The sequence below is a fragment of the Aquarana catesbeiana genome, linkage group LG03, assembly GCF_042186555.1.
Source record: "Aquarana catesbeiana isolate 2022-GZ linkage group LG03, ASM4218655v1, whole genome shotgun sequence".
In the NCBI taxonomy this organism is placed as follows: domain Eukaryota; kingdom Metazoa; phylum Chordata; class Amphibia; order Anura; family Ranidae; genus Aquarana; species Aquarana catesbeiana.
In genome coordinates this window covers 185,784,874-185,812,580 of record NC_133326.1, presented here as the reverse complement: position 1 = coordinate 185,812,580, position 27,707 = coordinate 185,784,874, and the positions used below count along the sequence as shown (strand labels likewise).

Genomic DNA, 27,707 nt, shown 5'->3' with positions numbered 1-27,707 from the left:
TTTTTTTTTTTTTTTTTTTTTTTTTTTTTGGTAATCAGTTTAATTGGTGGATTAAGTTCTGCCATTTCAAAATACACAAAAGAAACCAATAGTCAGCTTTCTTTTGGTGGTATTTAATCGCAGCTGGGATTTTTATTTTTTGCTAAACAAACAAAAAAGATGGAAAATTTTGAAAAAAAAAAATCATGTTTCATAGTTTGTTATAACATTTTGCAAACAGGTAATTTTTCTCCTTCATTGATATGCGTTGATGAGGCAGTACTGGTGGGCACTGATAGGCTGCACTGATGGGCACGGATAGGCACAGTTAAGGCGGCACTGATAGGCACAGTTAAGGCAGCACTGATAGGCACAGATAAGGCGGCACTGATGGGGACAGATAAAGTGGTACTGATGGGCACAGATAAGGCGGCACTGATGTGCAGCACTGTTTTTGTGCCACTGATTGTGGGCGCTGATGGGTGGCACTGTGGGCGATGATGGATGACACTGTGGGTGCTGAGGGGTGGCACTGTGGGCACTGATGGGTGGCACTGTGGGCACTGATGGGTGACGCTGGTGGGCACTGGTAGGCGGCACTGCTGCCTATTGCTAGGTGTCACTGGCAGGGGGCACAGATGATCGCCGTGATCGGGACTGATGTCCCTCTCACGGCCGCCGGTGATCGGCTTTTTTAGCGCGGATCTGAAGAGGTTAAACCCCCCCTCCTGCCCAGACCAATTTTCAGCTTTCAGCGCTGACGCACTTTGAATGACAATTGCGCGGTCATACAACACTGTACCCATATGAAGTTTTTATCATTTTTTTCCCACAAATAGAACTTTATTTTGGTGGTATTTAATCACAGCTGGGATTTTTATTTTTTGCTAAACAAACACAAAAGGATGGAAAATTTTGAAAAAAAAAAAAAATCATGTTTCATAGTTTGTTATAAAATTTTGCAAACAGGTAATTTTTCTCCTTCATTGATATGCGCTGATGAGGCGGCACTGGTGGGCACTGATAGGCTGCACTGATGGGCATGGAAAGGCACAGTTAAGGCGGCACTGATAGGCACAGATAAGGCTGCACTGATGGGGACAGATAAGGCGGTACTGATGGGCACAGATAAGGCGGCCCTGATGGGTGGCACTGATGGGCACTGATAGGTACCACTGATAGGTGGCACTGACGGGCACTGATGGGCGGCACTGATGGGCACTTATGGGCACTGGTAGGTGACACTGATGGGCACTGATAGGTGGCAATGATGTGCAGCACTGTTGTTGAGGCACTGATTGTGGGCACTGATAGGTGGCACTGTAGGCACTGATGGGTGGCACTGATGGGTGGCGCTGGTGGGCACTGGTAGGCGGCACTGCTGCCTATTGCTAGGTGGCACTGGCAGGGGGCACAGATGGGCACTGAGGATCTGCAGCAGCTCGCCGTGATCGGGACTGATGTCCCTCTCACGGCTGCCGGTGATTGGCTTTTTTTTCCCTCCTCACGCTGTCAGCGCGAGGAGAAAAAATAGCCGATTACCGGCTCTGTTGACATCACATGATCAGCTGTCATTGGCAAAGCAGGTCCACACTGTAGCCATCATTCGGCTATAGCGTGGATCTGAAGTGGTTAAAGAACATCTTTTTAGAGGTGCAAGGGGGTTTATTTACTAAAACTAGGGAATGCAAAATCTGTTGCAGCTCTGCATAGAAACCAACCAGCTTCCAGTTTTGTTTTTTGTTTTTTTTTGTCAAAGCTTAATTGAACAAGCTGAAGTTAGAAGCTGATTGGCTACCATGCAGAACTGCATCAGATTTCACACTCTCCAGTTTTAGTAAATCAGCCCCAATGGTTACAACTGATACCAAGCAAAAATAATTTAGGATCAAAGGTTGAACAAATCTTAACCACTTCAGCCCCGGAAGAATTTACCCCCTTCCTGACCAGAGCACTTTTTGCGATTCGACACTGCGTCGCTTTAACTGACAATTGCGCGGTCGTGTGACGTGGCTCCCAAACAAAAGTGAAGTCCTTTTTTCTGACGCCTTCATGGCAGCACACACTGGGTTGTGACTCCGCCTCCACAACCTGACAGGATTGGTCTAGCTATAAAAGTTGAAGAGAGATGATCCCCACCATTCTCTTTTTTATCCTCACCTGACAAGATGGATGGACATCCCAGAGCCTCTTACCGCATCACCCCAGCAGGTTCAAGCCTCTCCTGTTTGGAAGTCCCTCCTGTACAGTCTCTAAAGGAGCTTCTATGGAGGGAACCCCACTCTGGTGGTCTCAGGGGCAGCAGCACGAATCATCTGGCACATAGTAAGCTTTAAAGAAGCTTCAAGTATTGCAGTGGTCTCCACTTTCACTTTCATTTCATTCTCTTCTCATCTTTCTACCCCTTCTATTATTTTTTTCCTATATGTTCTTCTGGAACCTGTAGTCCCACAGCGCTCAGGGCATCTATCATGGCCGCCGCGCATCTCGTCCCGCATTGCGCATGCGCGGTAGACAGTGATGGGGACGCTTCTGCGTCATTTTTGCCGCGACGGCAGCAGTCTATTTAAAAAAGGACTCTGGTTTTAAAAAAAATCAAGTTTTGGTATTCTGCTCATTTTTCCAGCTACTTTTCTGCCATACTTGATCAATATTTCTCCTGGGACCTGGTAAGTGCTCTTAAATCCTCCCTTGCCTCATCATTACAGGGTTTTCTTTATTAAAAAAAAAAAAAATTTGTATAGGAATATATATATGTATATATTTGTTACTTCTTTAACCCCTTCCAGACTTCTTCTGTTCCTGCCTGCCCTCTTCCTCTCTGCTCATGGAGACCACTGCCCAAGCAGACCACCCACGGCCGATAAGGTAAGGGGCTGTCCGCATTCAGTGGTAAGTATTGAAGAGAGCGAAAAAATAGAGCATATCTTCTGACTAGACTCCTTCTGACAGCCCTTCCAGGTCTAAATCAAGACGCAAAGAAAGGTCAAGCCATACCTCAAGCAGAAGATCCCGCAGAAGCCGATCACGCTCCTCATCTCGTCGCAGGCACTCACGCCGTAGTCATTCTCGCCGTGGTCACTCACGCCACAGTCGCTCTTGACGTATCACGTCATGGAAGATCACCTTCAGCACGTCACGGACGAAGCCAGCACACCCATCCCGCAGCTAATGCCTGCTGGGTATGTGGCACCACTGCTTTGCCAGATAAATTAGCATGTCGCACGTGCTTCAATGAAGCCACGAAGGAAAGCGAATCGGACGTCAGAGAAGTAACTGAACTAATTCTGGAATCAGTGAGAGAATCCATAATGGAGTCAACTACACCCCTGCCGGCCAGGTCAGACCCAGGTACTTCCATGGCTCCTCCTCGCTCAGCAATCGAGGTAGGGACAGAACCAGAATCCCCTTCAGAGAACGAGGATCCAGAAGTACCAACAGGTTTTGACTTCACTCTGGTCAAACCTTTTGCAAAATCTGTCAAGGAGGCCATAGGTTGGGAAGAATCTGAAGAAGCACCTCAGAAGATGTGAAAATATTTTTCAAACCTGAAGAGGGATCCAGAAACCTTCCCTTTCATTGAGGAGTTGAATGATTTAACCAAGGATGAATGGGAAAGATCCGACAAGAGGCCTAGCCTAAACAATAGACTAGCAAAAATGTATCCTTTAAAAGAACCTAAAGTCAACTCCTTAATTAACGCTCCAAAATTCAGAGGTTAATCTCAGTTACACACTTACCAGCCAGAGTATGTATGAGTGTCCTGGGTTCCATTTCTGCAACTCTGCCCATGATCCAGTGGTCCCAATGGCACACAAGAATCTTACAGAATTCCTTTCTGAGGCAGTGAAGTGCTTCAGAAAATCTACATACACAGGTATGTGAAGCAATGTGGTGGTGGACACGATCCAGCAACCTCAAGAGGTACAAACCTATAGTTCCTCCACAGCCAGAGGTGGTCACTTCGGATGCCAGCCAGAAGGGATGGGGAGCGCAAAATCTAGCGGTCCAAGGGCAGTGGAAGTTTCAAGCTCATAGGGTAGTATCCAATGTACTAGAACTCAGAGCAGCTTTTCAGGCACTTCTGGCCTTCACTCCATACCTGGCGGGGAAAAACGTTGTGATCCAAATGGACAACAGAGTCGCTGTAGCATACATTCAGAGGCAAGGGGGTACGAGGAGTCGCACATTAATGCGGGAGGTGCGCCCCATCATGGAGTGGGCTCAAATACACCTAATAGACCTGAAAGCAGTGTAAGTCCCAGCAGCTCAGAACATGCTGGCCGACTATTTGAGCAGGGAACTTCTCTTAAACAACGAGTGGTCATTGAGCCAACAGGCCTTTCCCCTTCTTTCAAGAACTTGGGGAATACCAGAGATTGACCTAGCAGCTACTCCTGCGAACACCAAATGTCGGAGATTTCTGTCAAGAGCAGCCTTCCCATCGGCCGAGGGAACGGATTGTCTGACCCATCCGTGGAATTTCAAGCTGGGTTACATTTTTCCACCAGTACCCTTAATCGCGAAGTTCCTATCCAGGCTTCGGAAATCATCGGCCACAGTAATAGCTATAATTCCTTATTGGTCGAGGAGGCCTTGGTTCACAACCCTACTACAACTCAGCCTGCAGCAACCACTTCCTCTCCCAGTAACATCGGACCTCCTGTCCCAGGGTCAATTCCTACACCCAGCTCCAGAAAGGTTACACTTGACAGCATGGAAGTTGAAAGGACTTGGCTGCTAGAGCAGGGATGCTCGCAGGAGGTCATTTCTACTATTTTACAGGCTAGGAGAAGCACCACCAACAAGACATACTCACAAGTCTGGAATAGGTTTTGTTCACTGGCCCAACAAAAAAATTGTACCGTAAGTTCTGGAATTGCTTCAGTTGGTTATTACTAAAGGATTAGGTTCAAGTACCCTTAAAGTCCAGGTTTCTGACCTTTCGGCTAAAACAGGCATTAGATGGGCCCTACACCCTCTGGTGATTCAGTTCATGAAGGCTTGCTTAAAAATCAGACCTCCAAAAAAAAACACATTTCTGGCATTGGGATCTCTCTACAGAACTTAGAGCACTACTGATATCAGAACCATACCTAGTCCTCTATCCCGATAGAGTGGTATTGAGGCCCTCGGAGCATTTCACTCCCACGGTATCATTTTCTTTTCATTATAATCAGGATATCACCCTTCCACCCTTTACTAACGACCAGGGCGAGCCTCATGCATTGGATGTAAAAACTATCATTACCAGCTATTTGGAAACTACAGCTGCCTTCAGAAAGACGGATACTCTTCTCATAATCCCTCATGGTCCTAGGAAGGGTCATCCAGCAACTTCTTGAACAATCGCATCCTGGCTGGTCAACACCATAAAAAAGGCATACTCTTCTCAGCAGCTAGTTATCCCGGAAGGCATCAGGGCACACTCAACTAGGGCAGTGGCAACTTCATGGGCAGCATACTGCAGGGTTTCACCGGAGACAATCTGTAAAGCGGCGACCTGGTCATCGAGACATACATTTACTTCTCACTACAAAATTGACTCTGCTCAACTAACAACAGCAGACTTTGGCAGATCCATTATTAGAGCCAATTCCACAGCTCTTTAGAATAATAAAACTATAATTTTTTGCACCCTACCGACTGGCGAGTTATTTCCCAGTGTGTGCTGCCATGAAGGCGTCAGGAAAATGGAAAATTGTATACTCACCTTTCCGTAATTTTCCTTTCCTGATGCATCTTTATGGCAGCACACAGATTCCCACCCCGTTCTTAGATGATATATACAGAGAATGGTGGGGATCATCTCTCTTCAACTTTTATAGCTAAACCAATCCTGTCAGGTTGTGGAGGAGGAGTCACAACCCAGTGTGTGCTGCCATAAAGATGTGTCAGGAAAGGAAAATTACGGAAAGGTGAGTATACAATTTTCCATTTTTTCCCACAAATAGAGCTTTCTTTTGGTGGTATTTGATCACCTCTGCGGTTTTTATTTTTTGCGCTATAAACAAATAGCAACAATTTTGAAAAAAAGCATTATTTTTTACTTTTTGCTAAATAAATATCCCCCAAAAATTTATAAAAAAATATTTTTTTTCCTCAGCTTAGGCCGATACGTATTCTTCTACATATTTTTGGTAAAAAAATTGCAATAAGCGTTTATTGATTGGTTTGCGCAAAAGTTATAGCGTCTACAAAATAGGGGATAGTTTTATGGCATTTTTATTGATAATTTTTTTTTTTACTAGTAATGGCGGCGATCAGCGATTTTTATCATTACTGCGACATTATGGCGGACACATCAGACAATTTTTACACATTTTTGGGACCATTGCCATTAATACAGCGATCAATGCTAAAAAATTGCATTGATTACTGTAAAAATGTCACTGGCAGTGAAGGGGTTAACCACTAGGTGACACTGTAGGGGTTAAGTGTGTCCTAGGGAGTGATTCTAACTGTGGGGGGGAGGGGCTGTGTGTGACACATCACTGATCACCGCTCCCGATTACAGGGAGCGGCAATCAGTGACAGTGTCATTAGGCAGAACGGGGAGATGCTTGTTTACATTACCATCTCCCCATTCTTTCTAACCGTGAGACGATTGCAGGTATGCCCGCGGACATCGAGTCCGCGGGACCCACGATCACGCGCGAGCCACCTCTTAAAGGGCAACGTACAGGAACGTTAATCTACCTGTACGTGCCCTTCTGCCGCAGTATATCTCCGTGAGGCGGTTGGGAAGCGGTTAAGCAAGATATACAGGGATTGAATTACTAAAACTTTAGAGTGCAAAATCTGATTCAACTTCTAACTTCAGCTTGTTCAATTAAGCTTTGACAAAAAAAAAACCTTAAAGCCAATTGGTTTCTATGCAGAGTTGCACTAGATTTTGCACTCTCCAGTTTTAGTAAATCAACCCCATAGTGTCAAATTAAAAAGTGTCAGTATACCTCTGCACTATCCAAATGGGAATCAAACCAAAAAATAAACTAATAGTGTACAAACATTAAATAACTAGCTGCTGCATCACCGGTTGTGTTCCCACAAATAAAGCAATATAAATATAGTGTTGATTGGTATAAAAGTAAAATATCAATATCAATGAACTCAGATATATTAAAACTGTTGACATGAAGAGGCCCAATTCTAGATGTCTCTATTTTGTGTAGATAGGGAGTAAGAATTAATTAGCAATACATGGACAACTCCAAGGAGTCATTAGTCCAGTCATACTGTATTGAATTTTATTACATTTTCCAAAAACAAAGAATTAACATTAAATACAAATCAATTTAAAGAAAAATAATAGACCAGATTAGAGTAAAGGAGCAAGGCTCCATATTAGGAAAATAACATATAGGAGTACATAAGCAAAAGGTTAGTGAATAAAGCTTATAAAACTGTATAAAATACATGTCTGAATGTAGATATACAGTGGGGATGGAAAGTATTCAGACCCCCTTAAATTTTTCACTCTTTGTTATATTGCAGCCATTTGCTAAAATCATTTAAGTTCATTTTTTCCCTCATTAATGTACACACAGCACCCCATATTGACAGAAAAACACAGAATTGTTGACATTTTTGCAGATTTATTAAAAAAGAAAAACTGAAATATCACATGGTCCTAAGTATTCAGACCCTTTGCTCAGTATTTAGTAGAAGCACCCTTTTGATCTAATACAGCCATGAGTCTTTTTGGGAAAGATGCAACAAGTTTTTCACACCTGGATTTGGAGATCCTCTGCCATTCCTCCTTGCAGATCCTCTCCAGTTCTGTCAAGTTGGATGGTAAACGTTGGTGCACAGCCATTTTTAGATCTCCCCAGAGATGCTCAATTGGGTTTAAGTCAGGGCTCTGGCTGGGCCATTCAAGAACAGTCACGGAGTTGTTGTGAAGCCACTCCTTTGTTATTTTAGCTGTGTGCTTAGGGTCATTGTCTTGTTGGAAGGTAAACCTTCGGCCCAGTCTGATGTCCTAAGCACTCTGGAGAAAGTTTTCGTCCAGGATATCCCTGTACTTGGCCGCATTCATCTTTTCCTCGATTGCAACCAGTCGTCCTGTCCCTGCAGCTGAAAAACACCCCCACAGCATGATGCTGCCACCACCATGCTTCACTGTTGGGACTGTATTGGACAGGTGATGAGCAGTGCCTGGTTTTCTCCACACATACCGCTTAGAATTAAGGCCAAAAAGTTCTATCTTGGTCTCATCAGACCAAAGAATCTTTTTTCTCACCATCTTGGAGTCCTTCAGGCAAACTCCATGCAGGCTTTCATGTGTCTTGCACTGAGGAGAGGCTTCCAATGGGCCACTCTGCCTTAAAGCCCCGACTGGTGGAGGGCTGCAGTGATAGTTGACTTTCTACAACTTTCTCCCATCTCCCGACTACATCTCTGGAGCTCAGCCACAGTGATCTTTGGGTTCTTCTTTACCTCTCTCACCAAGGCTCTTCTCCCCCGATAGCTCAGTTTGGCCAGACGGCCAGCTCTAGGAAGGGTTCTGGTTGTCCCAAACATCTTCCATTTAAGGATTATGGAGGCCACTGTGCTCTTAGGAACCTTAAGTGCAGCAGACATTTTTTGTAACGTTGGCCAGATCTGTGCCTTTCCACAATTCTGTCTCTGAGCTCTTCAGGCAGTTCCTTTGACCTCATGATTCTCATTTGCTCTGACATGCACTGTGAGCTGTAAGGTCTTATATAGACAGGTGTGTGGCTTTCCTAATCAAGTCCAATCAGTATAATCAAACACAGCTGGACTCAAATGAAGGTGTAGAACCATCCCAAAGATGATCAGAAGAAATGGACAGCATCTGAGTTAAATATATGAGTGTCACAGCAAAGGGTCTGAATACTTAGGACCATGTGATATTTCAGTTTTTCTTTTTAATAAATCTGCAAAAATGTCAACAATTCTATGTTTTTCTGTCAATATGGGGTGCTGTGTGTACATTAATGAGGAAAAAAAATGAACTTAAATGATTTTAGCAAATGGCTGCAATATAACAAAGAGTGAAAAATGTAAGAGGGTCTGAATATTTTCCGTCCCCACTGTATGAATGTAATGATATTAATACATTAATGATATATATATAGATAGATAGATAGATAGATAGATAGATAGATAGATAGATAGATAGATAGATAGATAGATAGATAGATAGATCTATATAAATATATAGATATATCTATATATCTATATCTATATATCTATATATAGATATAGATATAGATATAGATATATATATATATATCTATATATATATATATATCTATATCTATATCTATATCTATAGATATAGATATATATATAATGATAAAATAGGGGTTAGGAAGACACTTAAAAAGCAATGATAAGTAATCAGTACAGAAAAGAGGAGAAGGGAAAAAAAGGGAGGAGAAAGGAAAAAAATTATAGAATTGAGGTGGAAGGAATAGGAGACCAGGTGTTCCAACTGCAGAGGCAAGATGTCCGTGTATTGATATTGATTACAGGGAGAGGAGGGTGTGGTCAATGTTTAAGTTATTAAGTTCATTCATACTGATGCAGTAGTTTACATAATATGCGCAATATGTGGAAACTGAATTTTTAGAAGTCTGCCACCTAAAATTCCTCACAAAACTTGTTAGGAAATGATGGTCTGGCATGAAGATAACTCACGATTGTTACATATTTTCTTTATCGTACATCATGGGACACAGAGCAGCCATAATAACTAACTGGGTTATACACCATCTACTGGTGAATGGACACTGGTAAATCAATCAACCAAGAAGTCCTCCCCTATATAACCCCTCCTACACAGGAAGTACCTCCATTTTTTCGCCAGTGTCTGTTAGGTGGATGGTCACTGATGTGACATGTGCTCTTCGAGCATACTTGAAGGTTTGTACGGTTCTGTTAGGAATCATGGACTTCAATCGGATCCATTTGGAAAAGCTATCAGCCAAAATGGATGGTACCCGAGCTTCATTGGAAGGAGAGAAGATTCCTCAAGGTTTTGCCTGTAGTGCAGCCTTATGACGCTGGCCCTGCGTAATGAAACCCTGTGCAGTGTTTGTTCTGACCAAGGTGCTTTCCAGCAGGGTGCTATACAGGTCCAAGGGAGTTGACCCCAAATTAAGGGGGACCCAGTCTCTGAAGGTCTTTTATGACAAAGCTCACTGTGATGGGTGAAGATTGGACTCCTGTTATGTTCAGAGTCCTGCAGCAGGACAAAAAAAAAGAGAGAGCTCTGACTGTCTGTCAGTTTGCTGCTTAATCATGCTGTGTACTTTTTAGTCGCTGCTGTTTCTCCTCCAGCCACTAGAGGGCACAGGCTTGCTCAGTATGGCCTATTTTTATATAGGCAGGAAATGGAAGGCCATGTGGTTAGCAGGGATTTTGGAGATATAACAGCAGCCCATGGATACTAACAAAGTGTGAGTACTTACTATTTGGGGAGAACTGTGTGGCAGACAAGTTATGATTATATGCTGCATATTTACTGCTTATCTGGGGGAACTGTACAACTGTAAGTCGATACACCCCTGAATGGATAGCAGTTCACTTTAAAGTGTTGTTGACTGCTCAGAAGGCAGGTGCAGCATAGTATACATGCTTGCAAACTTGTTGCTTAAATGCATGTTTAAATATACATGTTTGGAAAAACACGAGCATGGGTGGCCCCGGGCCCGCCCACCACTCGAGCCCCCACCGGCCCAGACAAGGCAGGCGGCACCCCCCTCTGCCCCCGAACGCAGCTCCCCCCCTCCCCCCCGCAGAGGCTGGACCAAAGACTGGCATGGATCCAACTGCAGTTAAGCAGGTGCGTGCTTGCAAACTAGCTAAAACGCACGGTGACTGAAATGCATGGTTTTTGAAATGCACGGTTGCTAAAGATAAATGTTTTTACATATTCGATGGTTATACATGTTTGCATAAAGATACATAATACATGGTTGCACAAAGATTCATGGTTGCACAAAGACATGTTTATTCATGTTTGCATAAATATACATGGCTATACATGATTGCATAAAGATACATGGTGGCAAAAAGATGCCTGTTTATACATGTTTGCATAGATAAGTGTTGCGTAATGTAGGTTGCATAAATGCATGCTTGCTTATTGCGTAAATGCATGTTTCCAGGGGTACGTATTACATAAGTGCGTGTTTTGCCTAATCACATAGTTACATAAGCACATGCTTCCATAAATGCATGCTTCCATAAATGCATATTGCTTAAACGCATATTGTCATGCTTTCATTTATACTACATATACGTATATGCTCATTTACATGAAACTGCATACATATATACTTATTTACATTAAGCTATATACATGTGTGCTTATTTTCCTGGGACTACGTGCATATGTGCTTGTTTGCCTGGGATTACATGCATATGTGCTTGGATGCCTGGGCTTACATGCATATGGGCTTGTTTACCTGGGATTACATGCATATGTGCTTGGTTGCCTGGGACTACATGCGTATATGCTTGTTTGCCTGGTATTACATGCATATGTGCTTGGGTGCCTGGGACTAAATGCATATGGGCTTGTTTGCCTGGGATTACATGCATATGTGCTTGGTTGCCTTGGACTACGTGCATATGTGCTTGTTTGCCTGGGATTACAGGCATGTGTACTTGGTTGCCTGGGACTACATGCATATGTGTTTGTTTTCCTGGGATTACATGCATATTGCTTGTTTGCCTGGGCGTACATACATATGTGCTTATTTGTCTTAAGCTGCATACATAAATGCATGAATGGCAAGAATACTTGTATACCTGCATGTTTACATACTTAGGTAGCTACATAACAGCATGCCTGGATACCTGCATACTTACATGCGTAAGGGGTTGCATAGCAGTAAAACAACATTGTTTTTAGGCCTGCATCCTTGGAGGACTGTGTATTAGGTTGGCTAATATAGTTGCTATGTCATTTACCTGTTATACCAGTTAAATGGTTCCAGAGAGGAGAGGCAGCTGGGGGAAGCAGATGCACCACTCTCAGGTTCAATGATCTGGCGGCATCCACATCCCCCGATGGACAGTGGTGTCAGATGCATCTGAGCCACTGTGGGGTTTGGCATGGCAGTATTTTCCCGATGCATTCATTTTTCATCAGATGGACTTTGGCCGCATCACCTTGATCATGCCTGGTCTCTGTTGATCGAAGCCTAAGCAGGATCAAGCCTGATTAGTATATGGAGGTGAGACTACCCGGGGATACCAGATGCTGTAAGCTTTTCCCCACCTGTGTGAGGGAGGCATCTGAGGTTGCTGTGTTTTTGAGAGTATCTCAGGCCAGAAGATCTTAGGGCAGTCTCTGAGGTGTTTTTTTTTTGCTCCATCTTTAGCCTGCAAAAGCTTGGTAGGTAGGTACGCCTCTTTTGGCCTTCGGGGTCTGCCACAAAGTCGTCCATCTTTTGCCTTACATTTGACTCTTGTAGCAGAAGGTATGGGCTCATTATTAAAAAAAAAAAACCCTCAACCGGTAGCGGTCCCAAAGCCAGATGGGGACATAAGGTCAAGCTTAGAGCTTAAGCTGCTGGACATCCTTCCGTTTAATGTTGACCTCTGCGAGAGGTAGATTTCGGAGTCCATAGTCATCAATGACGCATATCTTCATGTGCCGTTTTTTTCCAGGCTCGTCAAGGGTTTTCTTGCAAATTACAGTGCAAAGTTCTCTTTTTTTATTTTTGTGACTCTGCTCTTTGGGCTGGCCACAGCTCCGAGGGTTCACAAAGCTCCCAGCCCAGTACTGGACTTGCTGAAAACGCAGATGTGCCAATCTCAGTATACCTCAATAATCTTTGTTCAGGAAGCAGTCTGTTCCAGATTTTCCTTTGATACATTTCTGCAGGAGGAAGTTGTATCTAGGTCAAGGCACGTTCCCTACGTACAGTCCTACTCCAGGAGTCTTTGGTAGAGGATCATTCTCTCTGTCTGGAACATGAAGTTCCAGGCACTGGATTGCCAGAGGGCTCTGTTCCCAGGGTATTGCAGAGCTAAGATTGCTGGTTGATGGTTCGAATTCTGGAGAAGGGATGGGGAAGACAAAAACCACTGATGCCAGCTTCTGCAGTTGGTTTGAAGGTGGCTATAGTTCAGTCGACTTGGTCTCCATAGAAGAAAATACTACCCATCAATATCTTGGATTTTTTGGCCAGTACACCTTGCTCTGGATGTTGGACCAGTTGTAGTGTAATCCGGAAATGCCTCTGCAGGCATATATATCAACCACCAGGAGTCATGCGGCTCAGGAAGGTGAACCACATTCTGTCTGAGACAGTACAACAAGTGCTGTCTCTATCACTAGTACATATTCCAGGTATAGAAGGGAACTCTGCAGGTGTATCTACTAGATTCCAAGTTCTACAAGTGGGAACAGGTTGCAATACAAAAGTTATCCCCGCACTAGTTTAGATATCACCAGGTATGAAGCTGATCTTACTCTCCAGAGATGAGAGGTTCCAGGTGCTGGCTCATGCTGGTAGAGACTATATGCAAACGAGAAGATCCGGACAGCCGCACTCCAGAAAGTAATAATCCAAATTTCTTTATTTTAAAATCAGGAACACATCAGATACAGGACATCATGGACAGAGTGTACAGATCATAGGCTAACGCATTTCACACTTATCCAAGTGCTTACTCATAATGAGTAAGCACTTGGATAAGTGTGAAACGTGTTAGCCTATGATCTGTACACTCTGTTCATGATGTCCTGTATCTGATGTGTTCCTGATTTTAAAATAAAGAAATTTGGATTATTACTTTCTGGAGTGCGGCTGTCCGGATCTTCTCGTTTGCATATAGTGGGAACAGGTTGTGTCTGGGACGAAAGTCCCACCGACAATAGGGGCAGATGCACTGGTAACACCTTAGGGATCAGTTCTCCCTTATTTGATGCTTTCCCTCTGTTTCGATTTCTCCCACATCTTTTGCGAAGAATCCGGGAGGTGGTAACACTGATAATAGTGTTAGCCGCATTAGCCCAGGAGGGCTTGGTACGCTGACTTAGCGAGGCTTGCGGGGGTCGCTCCTTAAACACTCCTAGTCCAACGGGACCTAATGGTCTTGAGTCCTGTATATCCACACTGTTGAGCCCCTGGAAGCTGGTTTCAGGGAACCTCGATTACAGGACTTGGAAATATTTTTTTCCTGGGGGAAGCCAGGAAGTGGCACCCACAGGAATATGAGTGGAAATTTTCTTCTCTTTCTCCAATCAGTATGGGAAAGGCGATTGGCCTAAAGTACCATTAATGGTTCTAGTTCATCCCTATCCATTTTTTCCAGAGGCCACCGCTTCTCACTCCTTGATTCATACTTCATACAGCTTGTAGCGTAGGTAGTCGCACATGTCATGCCACTCTTGTGTCCTTGGGACTGGGATTCGCTCTTGGCTGACTTTGCAGAGGCTATTGTTTGAACCAATTTGGAGACTGTTAGTCCCTTATCTCGGAAGATGGCATCTTTGGTTGCTTTCACTTCAGTAAGTGGAGTGTCAGAGCTGGTGGCTCTTTCATGCAAGGAGCTGTTCTTGGTCTCACATCATGAGGTGATGTTGCGTCCTAATCCATCTCTATTGCCTAGAGTGGTTTCTAGTGTTCACTTGGATCAAAACAGTGTCTTGCCTTTTTATTTTTTTCCTAATGCACAGTCGGCAGGAGAAAGATCGCTACCTACTCTAGAGGTAGTTCAGACGCTCAGGGTCTACTTGAGTTGTAGGCACAGGTCAGGAATCCTGATTTGTGCAGCCAGAAATGCCCAGGAAGGGCAGGAGGCATCCAGGTTGAATGTTTAACAGTGGATCTGCCAGATTACCAAGGATGCCTATGGTTTTAAAGGGCAAAATCCCATTTTTTTCTGGGAAGAGATTTACTACCAGGTGTGTGGGAGTAACTTGGGCAATGCGCCATCAGGTGTCAATGGTCCAGGTGTGCAAGACCGCTATTTGGTCTTTAGTTTATACATCCACTGGGTTTTTACCAGGTGGACATCAAGAACATGGAGGAGACTGCCTTGGTCTCAGAGTATTACAAACAGTAATAGTGGCAGTCTGAAGATGTCGGCTCAGATGTTCTCTTTGTATTGCCAGAAGGACCCAAGAAGGGACAGGCAGCATCTAAGTCGACTGTTTCCCAATGGATTCGACAAGTGATTGTTCAGGCGTATAGTTTAAGGGGTAAAGCCCCACCTTTTCCAGTAAGGGCACACTCTACCAGAAGAGTGAGTGCTCCATGGGCAGTTTATTATCAAGCATCGATGGCTTAGATTTGCAAGGCTGCTACTTGGTCTTCGGTGCATACATTCACTAGGTTTTATCAAGTGAATGTTAGAACTCAGGAGGATGTTGCATTTGGACCCAGTGTACTGCAGGCAGCAATATAGATCCTGTTGTTCTCATGGTGTTTCTTTGCTCATAATGGGTTCCCTCCCCTCAAAAGCATTGCTTGGGGACGTCCCAGTTAGTTATTATGGCTGCTGTGTCCCGTGATGTACGATAAAGAAATTAGGATTTTTTCTACAGTTTACCTGTAAAATCCTTTTTTTGGAGTACATCACGGGACACAGAGATCCCTCCCCTCTTGTCTGGGAAGTTTATTGCATGCTACAAAACTGAGGTACTTCCTGTGTAGGAGGGGTTATATAGGGGAGGACTTCTTGTTTGATTGATTTACCAGTGTCCATTCACCAGTAGGTGGTGTATAACCCAGTTATTATGGCTGCTCTGTGTCCCGTGATGTACAGGATTTTACAGGTAAGCTGTAGAAAAAATCCTAATTTTAGAGCAAATCTTTATTGCATCCTGTGGTGTGCAGACATACGTTCATAGCTTTGTTCCACTTCTGAAGCACAATATATGCAGAAAAGAATTTAATAATATTTTAGCCACTGCTTCTGTTTCATTAGGTATCTCTTGGACATTGCTGCATGAGATGGACTATCAAAAGTACATGGATGTCAGATACGATTACATCCTTCTACCAGAGAAAGCCCAAACTAACACAACCCGTCTACGCTGGTGGCAGCCCTTTACCATTATTAACAGTTTTGTGGTACCCAGCCCTGATCGTGCACAGTGGGCTCTTGATAACATATTAATTGGAGGAGCTGAGATCAACCCCAGCCAGCTTGTAGACACATTCGATGATGGTATGTTTGTCACTAATCTCTAATTATAAATTATGCAATGCAGCCCAAATTTGATCTTTTGTTTTATTGTGCTTCCTTTTGTCTAAATGTTTATGAACTCTTTGATCCATGTTAGAGGCTAATCTGAGCTTATGTTTTTTTAACAAAGCTGCTGCTTATTGTGTATCTGGTAGAATTTGCTTTGGAAAATGTAATGAGTTTTACTTCAAATTCTTCATATAAAACAAAATTGAATGAAAAACCCCCCACAAAAGTACATTTTGTCCATAACTACACATTTTCCCTCTGCTTATCTTAAAATGATGTATATTACTTGCAGTTAAGACCTTCAAGATAAAAGGAAAGAAATTGAGTTGCAATGTAGTAACCAATCAGGAGTTTGTTTCCAATTTCTAACTTGTACTTGACAAAATAACAGTAGCTATAAGCATTTTACCACCTCTCATCGCTCATATTTTCATGCTTTAGTTACATTTTCAATCATTGAGTTTGTGGGTGATTGTAATATGTTGCATTGGGTAATTTTTGTATCAGAAAGCGACTGATATTTTTTCTCTCTAGAAGGTACATCCCATGATGAACACTGGAGTTTTTACCCAAATGCTGTGAGAACTGCTGGCTTCTGTGGAAACCCATCTTTTCACTTGTACTGGCCTAACAAGAAGAAAGACAGAACTCACAATATACTTTCCTCAAGGGAGCTCATTATACAGCCTGGCTATATGATACAATTTAAGGTAAGCTTTTTATTTGCAATTAGTTTATACAATATTCTTCAATAAGATATAGTTGTTTTTGTTACTGGACATAAAAGCCAAGGAATGAGCAGGCCGGGATGTCTGTTGGGTCATATGCTTTTTAAAACAATTGACATGTACAAACATTTCCCAGTATTCTTTCCTGCCAGCCAGCAAAGAATATACTGAGAGCAAGGTTAGCAGAATGCATCTGATTTCCATTTTCTGAAAAGACAAATAATACCAAATGAACAGTAATGCATATCAAGCATCAGTGGCTTTTAATTGTTGACTGATGAATGTTCATATTTAATTTGGTACTATAGTTTAGTGCACCTTATATCGAACGAACAATGGATGATAGATAGATAGATAGATAGATAGATAGATAGATAGATAGATAGATAGATAGATAGATAGATAGATAGTTAATGTCTCAGTTTGAGTGCTCACACATACAGTATAGAGTAGGACTATCCTATTCAGAGGCATCTTGATGTGGCATTGGGGTATCACATGTATTTAAAAATATATGCAACTGAGATTTCTGTTTCTGATCTGAATGATAGAAACAAATTATAATGAAATTCTTTCCTTATGACTTGCAGAAATGAGTGCATTGGTTTTTATATTGCCTATATGCTGTGCTTTGTCTGCATATCCCTTTCCTTTGTTAATTATAATTGATAATTTCCACTTTTTGTCATGTTACAACCGAAAAATGTTTTTATTGGGAAGGTGGCACATAATTGTGAAGTGGAAGGAAAATGATAAACGGTTTTCAAAATTTTTTACAAATAAATATCTGAAAAGTGTGACGTGAATTTGTATTCAGCCCCCCTGAGTCAATACTTTGTAGAACCTTCACTGCAATTACAGATGCAAGTCTTTTTGGGTATGTCTCTACCAGCATTGCACATCTAGAGAGTGAAACGTTTGCCCATTCTTATTTGCAAAATAGCTCAAGCTCTGTCAGATTGGATGGAGAGCGTCTGTGAACAGCAATTTTAAAGTCTTGCCACAGATTCTCGATTGGATTTAGATCTGGACTTTGACTGGGCCATTCTAACACATGAATATGCTTTGATCTAACAAACCTCTGAGGGCTTCACAGAACAGCTGTATTTATACTGAGATTAAATTGCACACAGGTGGACTCTATTTACTAATTAGGTGACTTCTGAAGGCAATTGCTTACACAAGATTTTAGTTATGAGGTATCAGAGTAAAGGGGGCCGAATACAAATGCACGCCACACTTTTCACATATTTGTAAAAGAATTGGAAAACCATTTATCATTTCTTTCCACTCCACAATTATGTGCCACTTTGTGTTGATCTATCACATAAAATCCCAATAAAATACATTTATGTTTCTGGTTGTAACATGACAAAATGTGGAAAAAATGTTAAGGGGTATGAATACTTTTTCAAGGCAAAGTAATTTTGATTGTTTTTCAACCATTGCTAAAGCTTAGTCTGTTTTAGTAAGCAGTAGAAATGTTATCAATACATATGAAATGAATTAGAGTTAAAAAATTGATTTTATTTATACAAAAAATGGTTTAAAAACAAGTTTGTTACAAAGAACATGAAGATTTTCACAGTAATAACAATAACAAGGTGGTTATGAAATATGTAGGTTCAAACCAACAAAGAGAAGATTGCACACTAGCCCAACATGTGTCGCTGATTGCTTCTTCAGAGGATGTGCAATTCAGAGAAAGCTTGGTATAACAAACTAGACAATGCAAAAAGAAAAAAGTATTAGGACAAATATCATTATTATTAAACTTAATGACATGGTCTGATACATTGTAAGTGAGCAGAATCTACACTACAGACCACATAGATGTAACCACTCACCCCACAAAAACCACCACCAAAGCAAACGAAAGCCAGATTAAAGATTCCCTCCCAAACACCCCCAATACAAGGGAGATGGTCAAAATTGAGGTCATAGAGGGCAGAAGGGTCAGACTGCGAAACAAAATATATTAGGATATTAAAAAGTGATATGAAGAATAAATGGTTGTAATGAATACTAAAAGAGGGACACATGTCTCCTATAGGGGTTGATTTACTAAAAGCAAAAAGACTGTGCACTTTGGAAAGTGCAGTTGCACACGGTAAGAGCAGTTGCTCCAGGGTTTAGTAAATGAGCAGAAGCTCTGCTGACTTTCTTCAACCAATCACGTGCAAGCAAAAATGCTGTTTTTTTATTTTCCTTGCATGTGATTGGGTATTCTTTGCAAAGCAAAGCTTTACCTCATTTACTAAGCTTTGGAGCAATTGCACTTGCAGAGTGCAATTGCACTTTCCAAGGTGCACAGTCTATTGGCCTTTAGTAAATCAACCCCATAGTGTTACTTACTTCAAAAGGCCTATTGATTTATATTAGGGTAGATGAAAATAAAGACGGTTTTGAAGCAGCTTTAAGCTACCTGTACGTTGTTGGGTGCTGGAGATGATGCTACAAATAAGAGGGAAATATCAAAGATAAATTAAAACCTAGTTTTTGAAAAGTATGAATTATAGTGATAATAGTGTGAAAGATGAGTGAGTGAGTTCTTAACAAAGAGTGTAAAAATAAGACAGACCAATGGTTTGGAGGTTTAATGCATAGGACTGTGTCTCCAAAGCAACCAAAGCATAAGGAGAAAAACGCTTCAAGTTGAAAAGCTCTAGCTGATGAAGATGCTGCATATATGTTAAGAAAACTTAGAAGGAAAAGTTCATGACAAGTGAATAGTAAAAAAGAAAAGTTCATGACAATTCACCTCAGTAAAGAGGTAAATAAGTATAGCCAACAGTTTGGAAGCATACCTGCAAACATAGACGCCGCTCGATGGAGTCTAATCCTCCAGCTCTGGCTGAATGAGACAACCAGACAAGCCGGTCTTATCTACCCTCCATCAAGCTGGCGTCTGACGTCACCGGCTTGATGCAGACGAGACAACGCCATCGCGCATGCACGAAGCGCCATGGAGATCCCTATGACTACAATACCCAAGGAGCTCTGCGGGGGGGGGGAGTCAAGTCCATCCAGTCTAAACATGGAACAGACGTAACTTCAACCCACTCCGAGAGCAGAAGCTCGTTGGGGAAGCAGTGGATGGAATAAGCAATAGATGGAAATGCTAGGATGGCGACAGTGATCTGTCACTCAAAGGGGAAAACCTAAAGGCGCTAATAGGCGTGAGAGCGTGCGTGCATTTGAAAAATCAAAATGCAAGCCCTGGGCGTCCGTATGACCACTATGTCCAGACCCCTAGATCAAGGGAAAGGAAAGGGGGAGAACCTAAAGCTGACACAGATGGATGGGGAAGAAAAAAGAAGGGAGAGGGGACCCAAAGTACAGAAGGGGGGCTGAACCACTATACAGCACCCCAACTCGTCCGTGTGTCTGAGTGCAGATTCTGTTCTTAGTAAATGCACATGGAGATGAATTAAACAACGTTATAATTTAGTCATTATGCATATGGGTGTAATCAGAAATAAACAGAAAAAAACAAAAAAGGAACAAACATTTTTCCATGTTTAGGCTTCGACGGACTTGACTCCTCCCCCCCCGCAGAGCTCCTTGGGTATTGTAGTCATAGGGATCTCCATGGCGCTTCGCGCATGTGCGCTGGCATTGTCTCGTCCGCATCGAGCTGGTGACGTCAGACGCCGGCTCGATGGAGGGTAGATAAGACCGGCTTGTCTGGCTGTCTCATTCAGCCAGAGCCGGAGGATTAGACTCCATCGAGCGGCGTCTATGTTTGCAGGTATGCTTCCAAACTGTTGGCTATACTTATTCACCTCTTTACTGTTCACTTGTCATGAACTTTTTCTTGTAAGTTTTCTTAACCACTTTACCCCCTTCCTGACCAGAGCACTTTTTGCGATTCGCTTTAACTGATAATTGCGCGGTCGTGCGACGTGGCTCCCAAACAAAATTGACGTCATTTTTTCCCACAAATAGAGCTTTCTTTTGGTGGTATTTGATCACCCCTGTGCTTTTTATTTTTTTTTTTACTTTTTGCTATAATAAATATCCCCCAAAAATATATAAAAAAAACTATTTTTTTTCTTCAGTTTAGGCCGATACGTATTCTTCTACATGTTTTTGGTAAAAAAAATCGCAATAAGCGATTATTGATCGGTTTGCGCAAAAGTTATAGCGTTTACAAAATAGGGGATAATTTTATGGCATTTTTATAAATTTTTTTTTTTTTTTTTTTAATGGCGGCGATCAGCGATTTTTATTGTGACTTCGACATTATCGCGGACACATCAGACATTTTTGACACATTTTTGGGACCATTGTCATTTATACAGCAATCAGTGCTATACAAATGCACTGATTCCTGTGTAAATGACACTGGCTGTGAAGGGGTTAACCACTAGGTGGCAGTGTAGGGGTTAAGTGTGTCCTAGGGGCGTGTTTCTAACTGTGAGGGGCATGGCTGTGTGTGACATGTGACTGATCTCTGCTCCGATGACAGGGAGCAGAGATCCAGTGACACTGTCGCTAGGCAGAACGGGGAAATGCTTGTTTACATTAGCATCTCCCCGTTCTTCCTCCCCGTGAGGCGATCGCGGGTATCCCCGCGGCGATCGAGTCTGCGGGACCCTCGACCCAACTCACGGAGCTTGGCGCGCACCCGCTGGCTGCCTCTTAAAGGGGAACGTACAGGTACGTGGTTTTGCCTGTATGAGCCCTTCTGCTGCAGTATATCTGTGATCTGTGTGAGGCGGTCGGCAAGTGGTTAACATATATGCAGCATCTTCATCAGCTAGAGCTTTTCAAATTGAAGCGCTTTTCTTCTTATGCTTTGGTTGCTTTGGAGACACAGTCCTATGCATTAAACCTCCAAACCATTGGTCTGTCTTATTTTTACACTCTTTGTTAAGAACTCACTCACTCATCTCTCACACTATTATCACTATAATTCATACTTTTCAAAAACTAGGTTTTAATTTATCTTTGATATTTCCCTCTTATTTGTAGCATCATCTCCAGCACCCAACAACGTACAGGTAGCTTAAAGCTGCTTCAAAACCGTCTTTATTTTCATCTACCCTAATATAAATCAATAGACCTTTTGAAGTAAGTAACACTATAGGAGACATGTGTCCCTCTTTTTAGTATTCATTACAACCATTTATTGTTCATATCACTATTTAATATCCTAATATATTTTGTTTCGCAGTCTGACCCTTCTGCCCTCTATGACCACAATTTTGACCATCTCCCTTGTATTGGGGATGTTTGGGAGGGAATCTTTAATCTGGCTTTTGTTTGCTTTGGTGGCGATTTTTGTGGGGTGAGTGGTTACGTCTATGTGATCTATAGTGTAGATTCTGCTCACTTACAATGTATCAGACCATGTCATTAAGTTTAATAATAATGATATTTGTCCTAATACTTTTTTCTTTTTGCATTGTCTAGTTTGTTACACCAACCTTTCTCTGAATTGCACATCCCCTGAAGAAGCAATCAGCGAAACATTTTGGGCTAGTGTGCAATCTTCTCTTTGTTGGTTTGAACCTACATATTTCATAACCACCTTGTTATTGTTATTACTGTGAAAATCTTCATGTTCTTTCTAACAAACTTGTTTTTAAATCTTTTTTTGTGTAATAAAATCAAATTTTTAACTCTAATTCATTTCATAAGTTTTGTTGGCACCGTAAAAGTCCCCTCAATTTTGCTCTTTTCATCCTATTATATTTCAGGGATGAGGTGCCTTTGAAACTAGGTGTTGTCCCGTGAATCAGACCTACATTTGTCCTGTTATCAATACATATTCCTGGCTGATATGACCAACATATTAAAGTATATCTCTAGGCAAAACATTTTTATGTATTTTTTTCAGATAGAGTGGGCTAGGGTTAGATACTCTGTCAAGGCCATTGTGACTGAGAAAGAGGGGCAATGCAAAATTTTACAGTTGTCCCCAGAACAAGAGGCTGGGGTAAATCTTCCAATGGAGTCAACTGTCTAAGAGGAAAATTTCCCTCACTTCAGGAATTATTCTCTAACTTCCGATTGCATCCCTGGGGCAGAAAATGAAATGAAATTTCCTCAGTATTACTCTGGCAGCAAAAACTAGCAGGATTTTTAACACTTTCCTACCCGTTCCCCCAAAAAATAGCTTTTTGCATTAAGATAAGTATGTTTTATGGACAGTACATTACCTTAACTTATGTTTGCATAAAACCCAAAAAGGAAATAAGTCAAGTTAGTTATGTGGATTCAGTTTAGTTTAGTTTATACAGGAACTAAATATACCCATAATAGCAATTTCTGGTCTATAGCTTGTTTTTTCAGTAAGGTCAGTGTGTGATTTGTGGAACATTATTTTAGGGTCTGTTGTGTGTATATAGCATTTAACCAAAACTCCTCATTCTGGAGAGGTTTATTTGTATTGGGATAAAAAAAAAGTGTTAAAAAAATAAATAAATAAAGTGGCCATTTATATATGACTATCACACCATTTTTACAGGAAATTGTTATCTTCCCATTTATTATTCTGGGCCCTTGCTTGTCTTTTAATAATATCTTCAGTTGCCTGCCAGCTGCTGTCCAGATTGCATATTTGCCTTATAATTTTGAAATTCACCTGCTTACCTGCTGTCAGCTGATAACAGAAGCGCAATACCACATGCTGCAACATGAAAACTGAGAAGTTGTAACCCTTTTTGCTGGGGAAGCTGGTGAAGGCTGTATACATTTAAGTCTGTATCTTGGAGAGAGCCAAACGCTACCACTGGTGGCAACAGTGACACCCCGATCCATTGCTGACAATGTCATTTCACAGTTAATTTAGATCAGTGATATCTTTATTGCTCAGGTGATGCCCCCATAAAGAGAAAGGTTGGCTTGGCATACTGGCACAACTCTTTTAATCTGCTTGCTTCAGCTACAGCATGGTGTTTGCTTTAATCCATCCAGTCTCTGCTCTCAGAAGTAAGAAGCACCCATATATAGAGGACAAAAGAGTCTGTAGCCTACAGCATACTTTATCCTGTCATAAGGATTTGTGTACAACTACCTTCTATGGTGTCACTTACCCCTATATTAGTTGGCCTAAGAACTCCTTCCCAGCCTGACTCGCACATTTATCTGAATGACCAAGGAGCATTTTAGCTCCATCTATGATAAAAAGCGTCCACTATTAACCCGCAATACTCTTATGCTGTATATTGCAATAGAAAGGTTCTGTTTCCCATGTCTCCATAGTGTCTATTTCATTAATTTTGAACAATGTTTATTGTCTCAGTATTCATTAAACTTCCAACTTTCCATTTCAGATTGTGGTTGGTTGTGAAGTGAATACGTGCGTTGATCGTCACTCTGTACTGCTGGAGTACACAAAGGATGCAAGGTAAGACACAGCTAACAGCAGTTTCATTTCAAATATCAATGTATTGTGGAAAATATAGCTTGTGCGATATGGCATAATGATTATGACCAAGACAACAACTTCCATTAAAACAGATTTATTTTAATATAAAGCAAAGTAGGAAAACTACATGTAGCATACAGGTTTCAAGCATGTCATATCTAAGCTTCCTGTAAATTACATACTGCAATTATTTCATTAGATGACCACTCACCTTGCTGTTTTTAACAGGACAGATTTATGGCAGCTGGTCCAGACACAATGCCTACCTTCCTCCTCAAACAGCATTGGATGTTCCCCATTTCAATTCCATGAAGCCACAATCTACAACTCTGTTAACAGCTCAGTGTGGAAAAGAGTAACATTGCAACTGCCAGACCATGTCTCTTCCAGGTATGCAGACTTTTGTTCACATAATACATGCCTTCCCATGATGTTATATAATCACAAAAATAGATGGGTCCTGTCCTGCATTGTACAGTTTGCAAATAAGTTATATATTTATTGTTTCAATATTTTTATTGAAATTTCAAGAAATCATAATTAGCCATGGTTTGCCCATGCAGGGGAATCATCAAACAGGCTTGTAAAGAAACAGCATGTGTAAGCATAATAAGTAATATAACAGTGGTCTGTTACCAGGACCATAGAGGATCAGGTAAAGGTTAGGTAAATATCACAGGCAATACTACGCTATCCCCTAGAGGACAACAGTCTTCATTAATAGCCTTCATATCAGGAATGGAGCAGAGAGGGAGGAAACAGAGAAAGAAAATGGAGACAAGGAGGAAAGATGGGGTTGGGGACCCCAAGAGAGGGTGAGTACAACAGATGCGGGACCTGTACAAACGAGGTTTAAAGTCCAATCATCACATTTTTGATGCCAGCAATGACCCTTAAGGTAGAACTATAGACAAAACTTTTCTTTTCATTTTGGATAGAGCAAGGGAGGATTATAACCCCTGTGTGATTTTTTTTTTGTAAATCTCTGCAATGTATCCCATTGCAGAGATTCCCTATCACTTCCTGTCCTACAGCCAAACAGGAAGTGAGAGGAAATCCCTGCAAATTAAGGACATTTCTTGGGGACCCCCAGGGCACCAGAACTAGTGTCCCCATTGGAAGATTCCCCCTCTGTTACTCTCCCGGGGACAACCCAAAATATGGGATTTCCTTTTGCTTTCACTTTGAATGATAATAGTAAACAGGACAAATAGAGAGGGTCTCCCTAAATGGAATCTTCCTAATCGGGGCACAGACAGCAATAAAAACTGAGAGGTATTCTAATCCCTCTCCACTCTATCCAAAACTAAAACAAAAACCTAAATGTCTTTAGTTATAATTTAATTTTAATAAAGTGAAGCAGAATTGAAATGATACACTCACTGTTAGCCTTCAAGGGGGTTTTTATGCAGATACAGTGCACCTTGGATCAATTGCCCCCTATCATAAAAAGAAGTTGTGAATAGGGTCCTTACATCCATATATTTTTTTTTCCTTTTTCCCTCCTCTCTCTCTCTCTCTCCCCTCTCCCTGCCCTCTCTCTCTCTTTCTCTCTCTCTCTCTCTCCATCTCTCCATCTCCCCCTCTCTTCCTACCAATATTTACTATTGGATTTGTGAAATATGTATTGTGCTTTGAACTCTTGCTCTGTGCTTGCATCTGTATTATGTATTCTCTCACAATAAAAGAATAACAGCAATTATGCAGGACCTGAGGAAGCACTAGAAACTATTAGTGGAGCCTTTCATATAGATTCTATTAATGGAAATTTTCATATCCAAACACCTGATTCCATTCTGGTACAGTTGACATCAACAGGCAGGTGACATGGGCTCACCCAAAGGGTGGAGTCTAAGTGGCACTTTAGTCTTCCCCAACGCAACCCAAAAACCCTGGTCCCTAGAGATCCCCATGTTACTTTGCTGCACAATTGCAGCTGGTCATAGCCCTCAGGATCACCTTCCCAGGGGTCACAGAAATAAAGGGCTACACTGTACAGACAAGATAACAGCACTGCAAGAATTTAGGGTTCATATATCAAGGCACAAAAGCAGGAAGAAGTAGTAAGTGTTCAGGCAGGGGTTGAATCAGGTGGCAGGAAAGTGTAGTCTGGGTTCAAACAGAGGTCAAAATGGGTGAGTGAGAGTAGTTAATATTCAAGCAGGTGGTAGACAAAAGGCAGGTCAAGGCAGGTGGTAGACAAAAGTAAACAGGAATGAGCAGGGTCAACAACGAGGGCAAGAGGCAGGCAACCTGGGTCAGTAATGTTTAAGGCAGTACAATGATAATCTTGTAAACAATGAAAATGTCAAAAAGTCACACAATCTGCCATCAAAAAGGGAAAACACTCCTTGGCCTGTGTGCATGACCGGTGTCAGGAACGCACGATAATGCATACTAGCGCATGTGCACCAACATGCCCATACTTTCAAACAAAACTGGCTATAGCTAATTGGCTACAGTCCAGCACACGTGCACACGACCTTCTAAACATGGACAGGACAGACCAAGACCTTTGATGTACAGGCACGTATCCTAGAGGTACTGAGATAAAAAAGCAGGAGCGCAGAATCTCATTAAAAACTGGCATTGTTTATTCCAAAACCAAAATAAAGCACACTTACATTCAAGCCACTGGATGACAGCTTAGTAGAGGGTAACCCATTCTTATTTGAATCAGAAAAGAGCTGGTGACTCGGATGCTCTTGAATAAAAGTCCTTTATTGGGTTACATGGGTACACAGTTACAGGCTGCGCTGACGCGTTTCGGCTAAGAAGCCTTCATCAAGCTTTGGTGAAGGCTTCTTAGCCGAAACGCGTCAGTTTAGCCTGTACCCGTGTATCCATGTAACCCAATAAAGGACTTTTATTCAAGAGCATCCGAGTCGCCAGCCCTTTTCTGATTCAAGTACTGCATTTTGGGGCCTGAACATCCTGGCTAGAGCACCGGATCACAGTTCATAGATCATCATATTGGCAGTGGAGCTGGGGTATCATTTTGCAACCCATTCTTATCTGAGGATCAGGTGTTGTAGCCGTCAGCAGTCCTGAAGCCAGCACGTATAGGACCCGCTCTGGATGACAGACGTTTAGATCGCTAAGAGCAATGTCTGCTGACACTGTTTTCTCATGGCTACACTCAATGTGAATCAAGAAGGGGGCAATAACGTATTGCAAAGGATTTCCTTCTTTAGGCGTTCAGAAGAACAAGGAGATCCTTCAATACTCGTTACCGCCCCCTTCTTAATTCATGTAGACTGTAGCCACGTGGAAACAGTGGTGGCAGACACCTCTCTTAGCATTCTAATCACATGTCATCCTGAGTGGGTCCTATACATGGTGGCTTCGGGACTGCTGACCGCTATCACTTATGGTCCTCGGATAAGAATTGGGTACCCTCTACTAAGCTGTAATCCAGTGGCTTGAAGGTA

The 27,707-nt window shown here is 42.0% G+C and overlaps 1 protein-coding gene across 2 annotated transcripts in view; it reads left to right on the top strand.

Annotated features, from left to right (window-relative positions):
* Positions 1 to 27,707, top strand: part of RELN (reelin) — an 865,607-nt gene that overhangs the window by 814,361 nt on the left and 23,539 nt on the right. Inside the window, exons 56-59 of one of the 2 annotated variants that reach the window (XM_073619618.1) lie at positions 15,901 to 16,143; positions 16,708 to 16,880; positions 24,182 to 24,255; positions 24,505 to 24,666. In XM_073619618.1, coding sequence (XP_073475719.1) covers positions 15,901 to 16,143; positions 16,708 to 16,880; positions 24,182 to 24,255; positions 24,505 to 24,666 — 652 coding nt within the window. Of the gene's footprint in view, positions 1 to 15,900; positions 16,144 to 16,704; positions 16,881 to 24,181; positions 24,256 to 24,504; positions 24,667 to 27,707 lie in introns of both variants that reach the window. The other variant, XM_073619617.1, reaches the window with a different exon arrangement.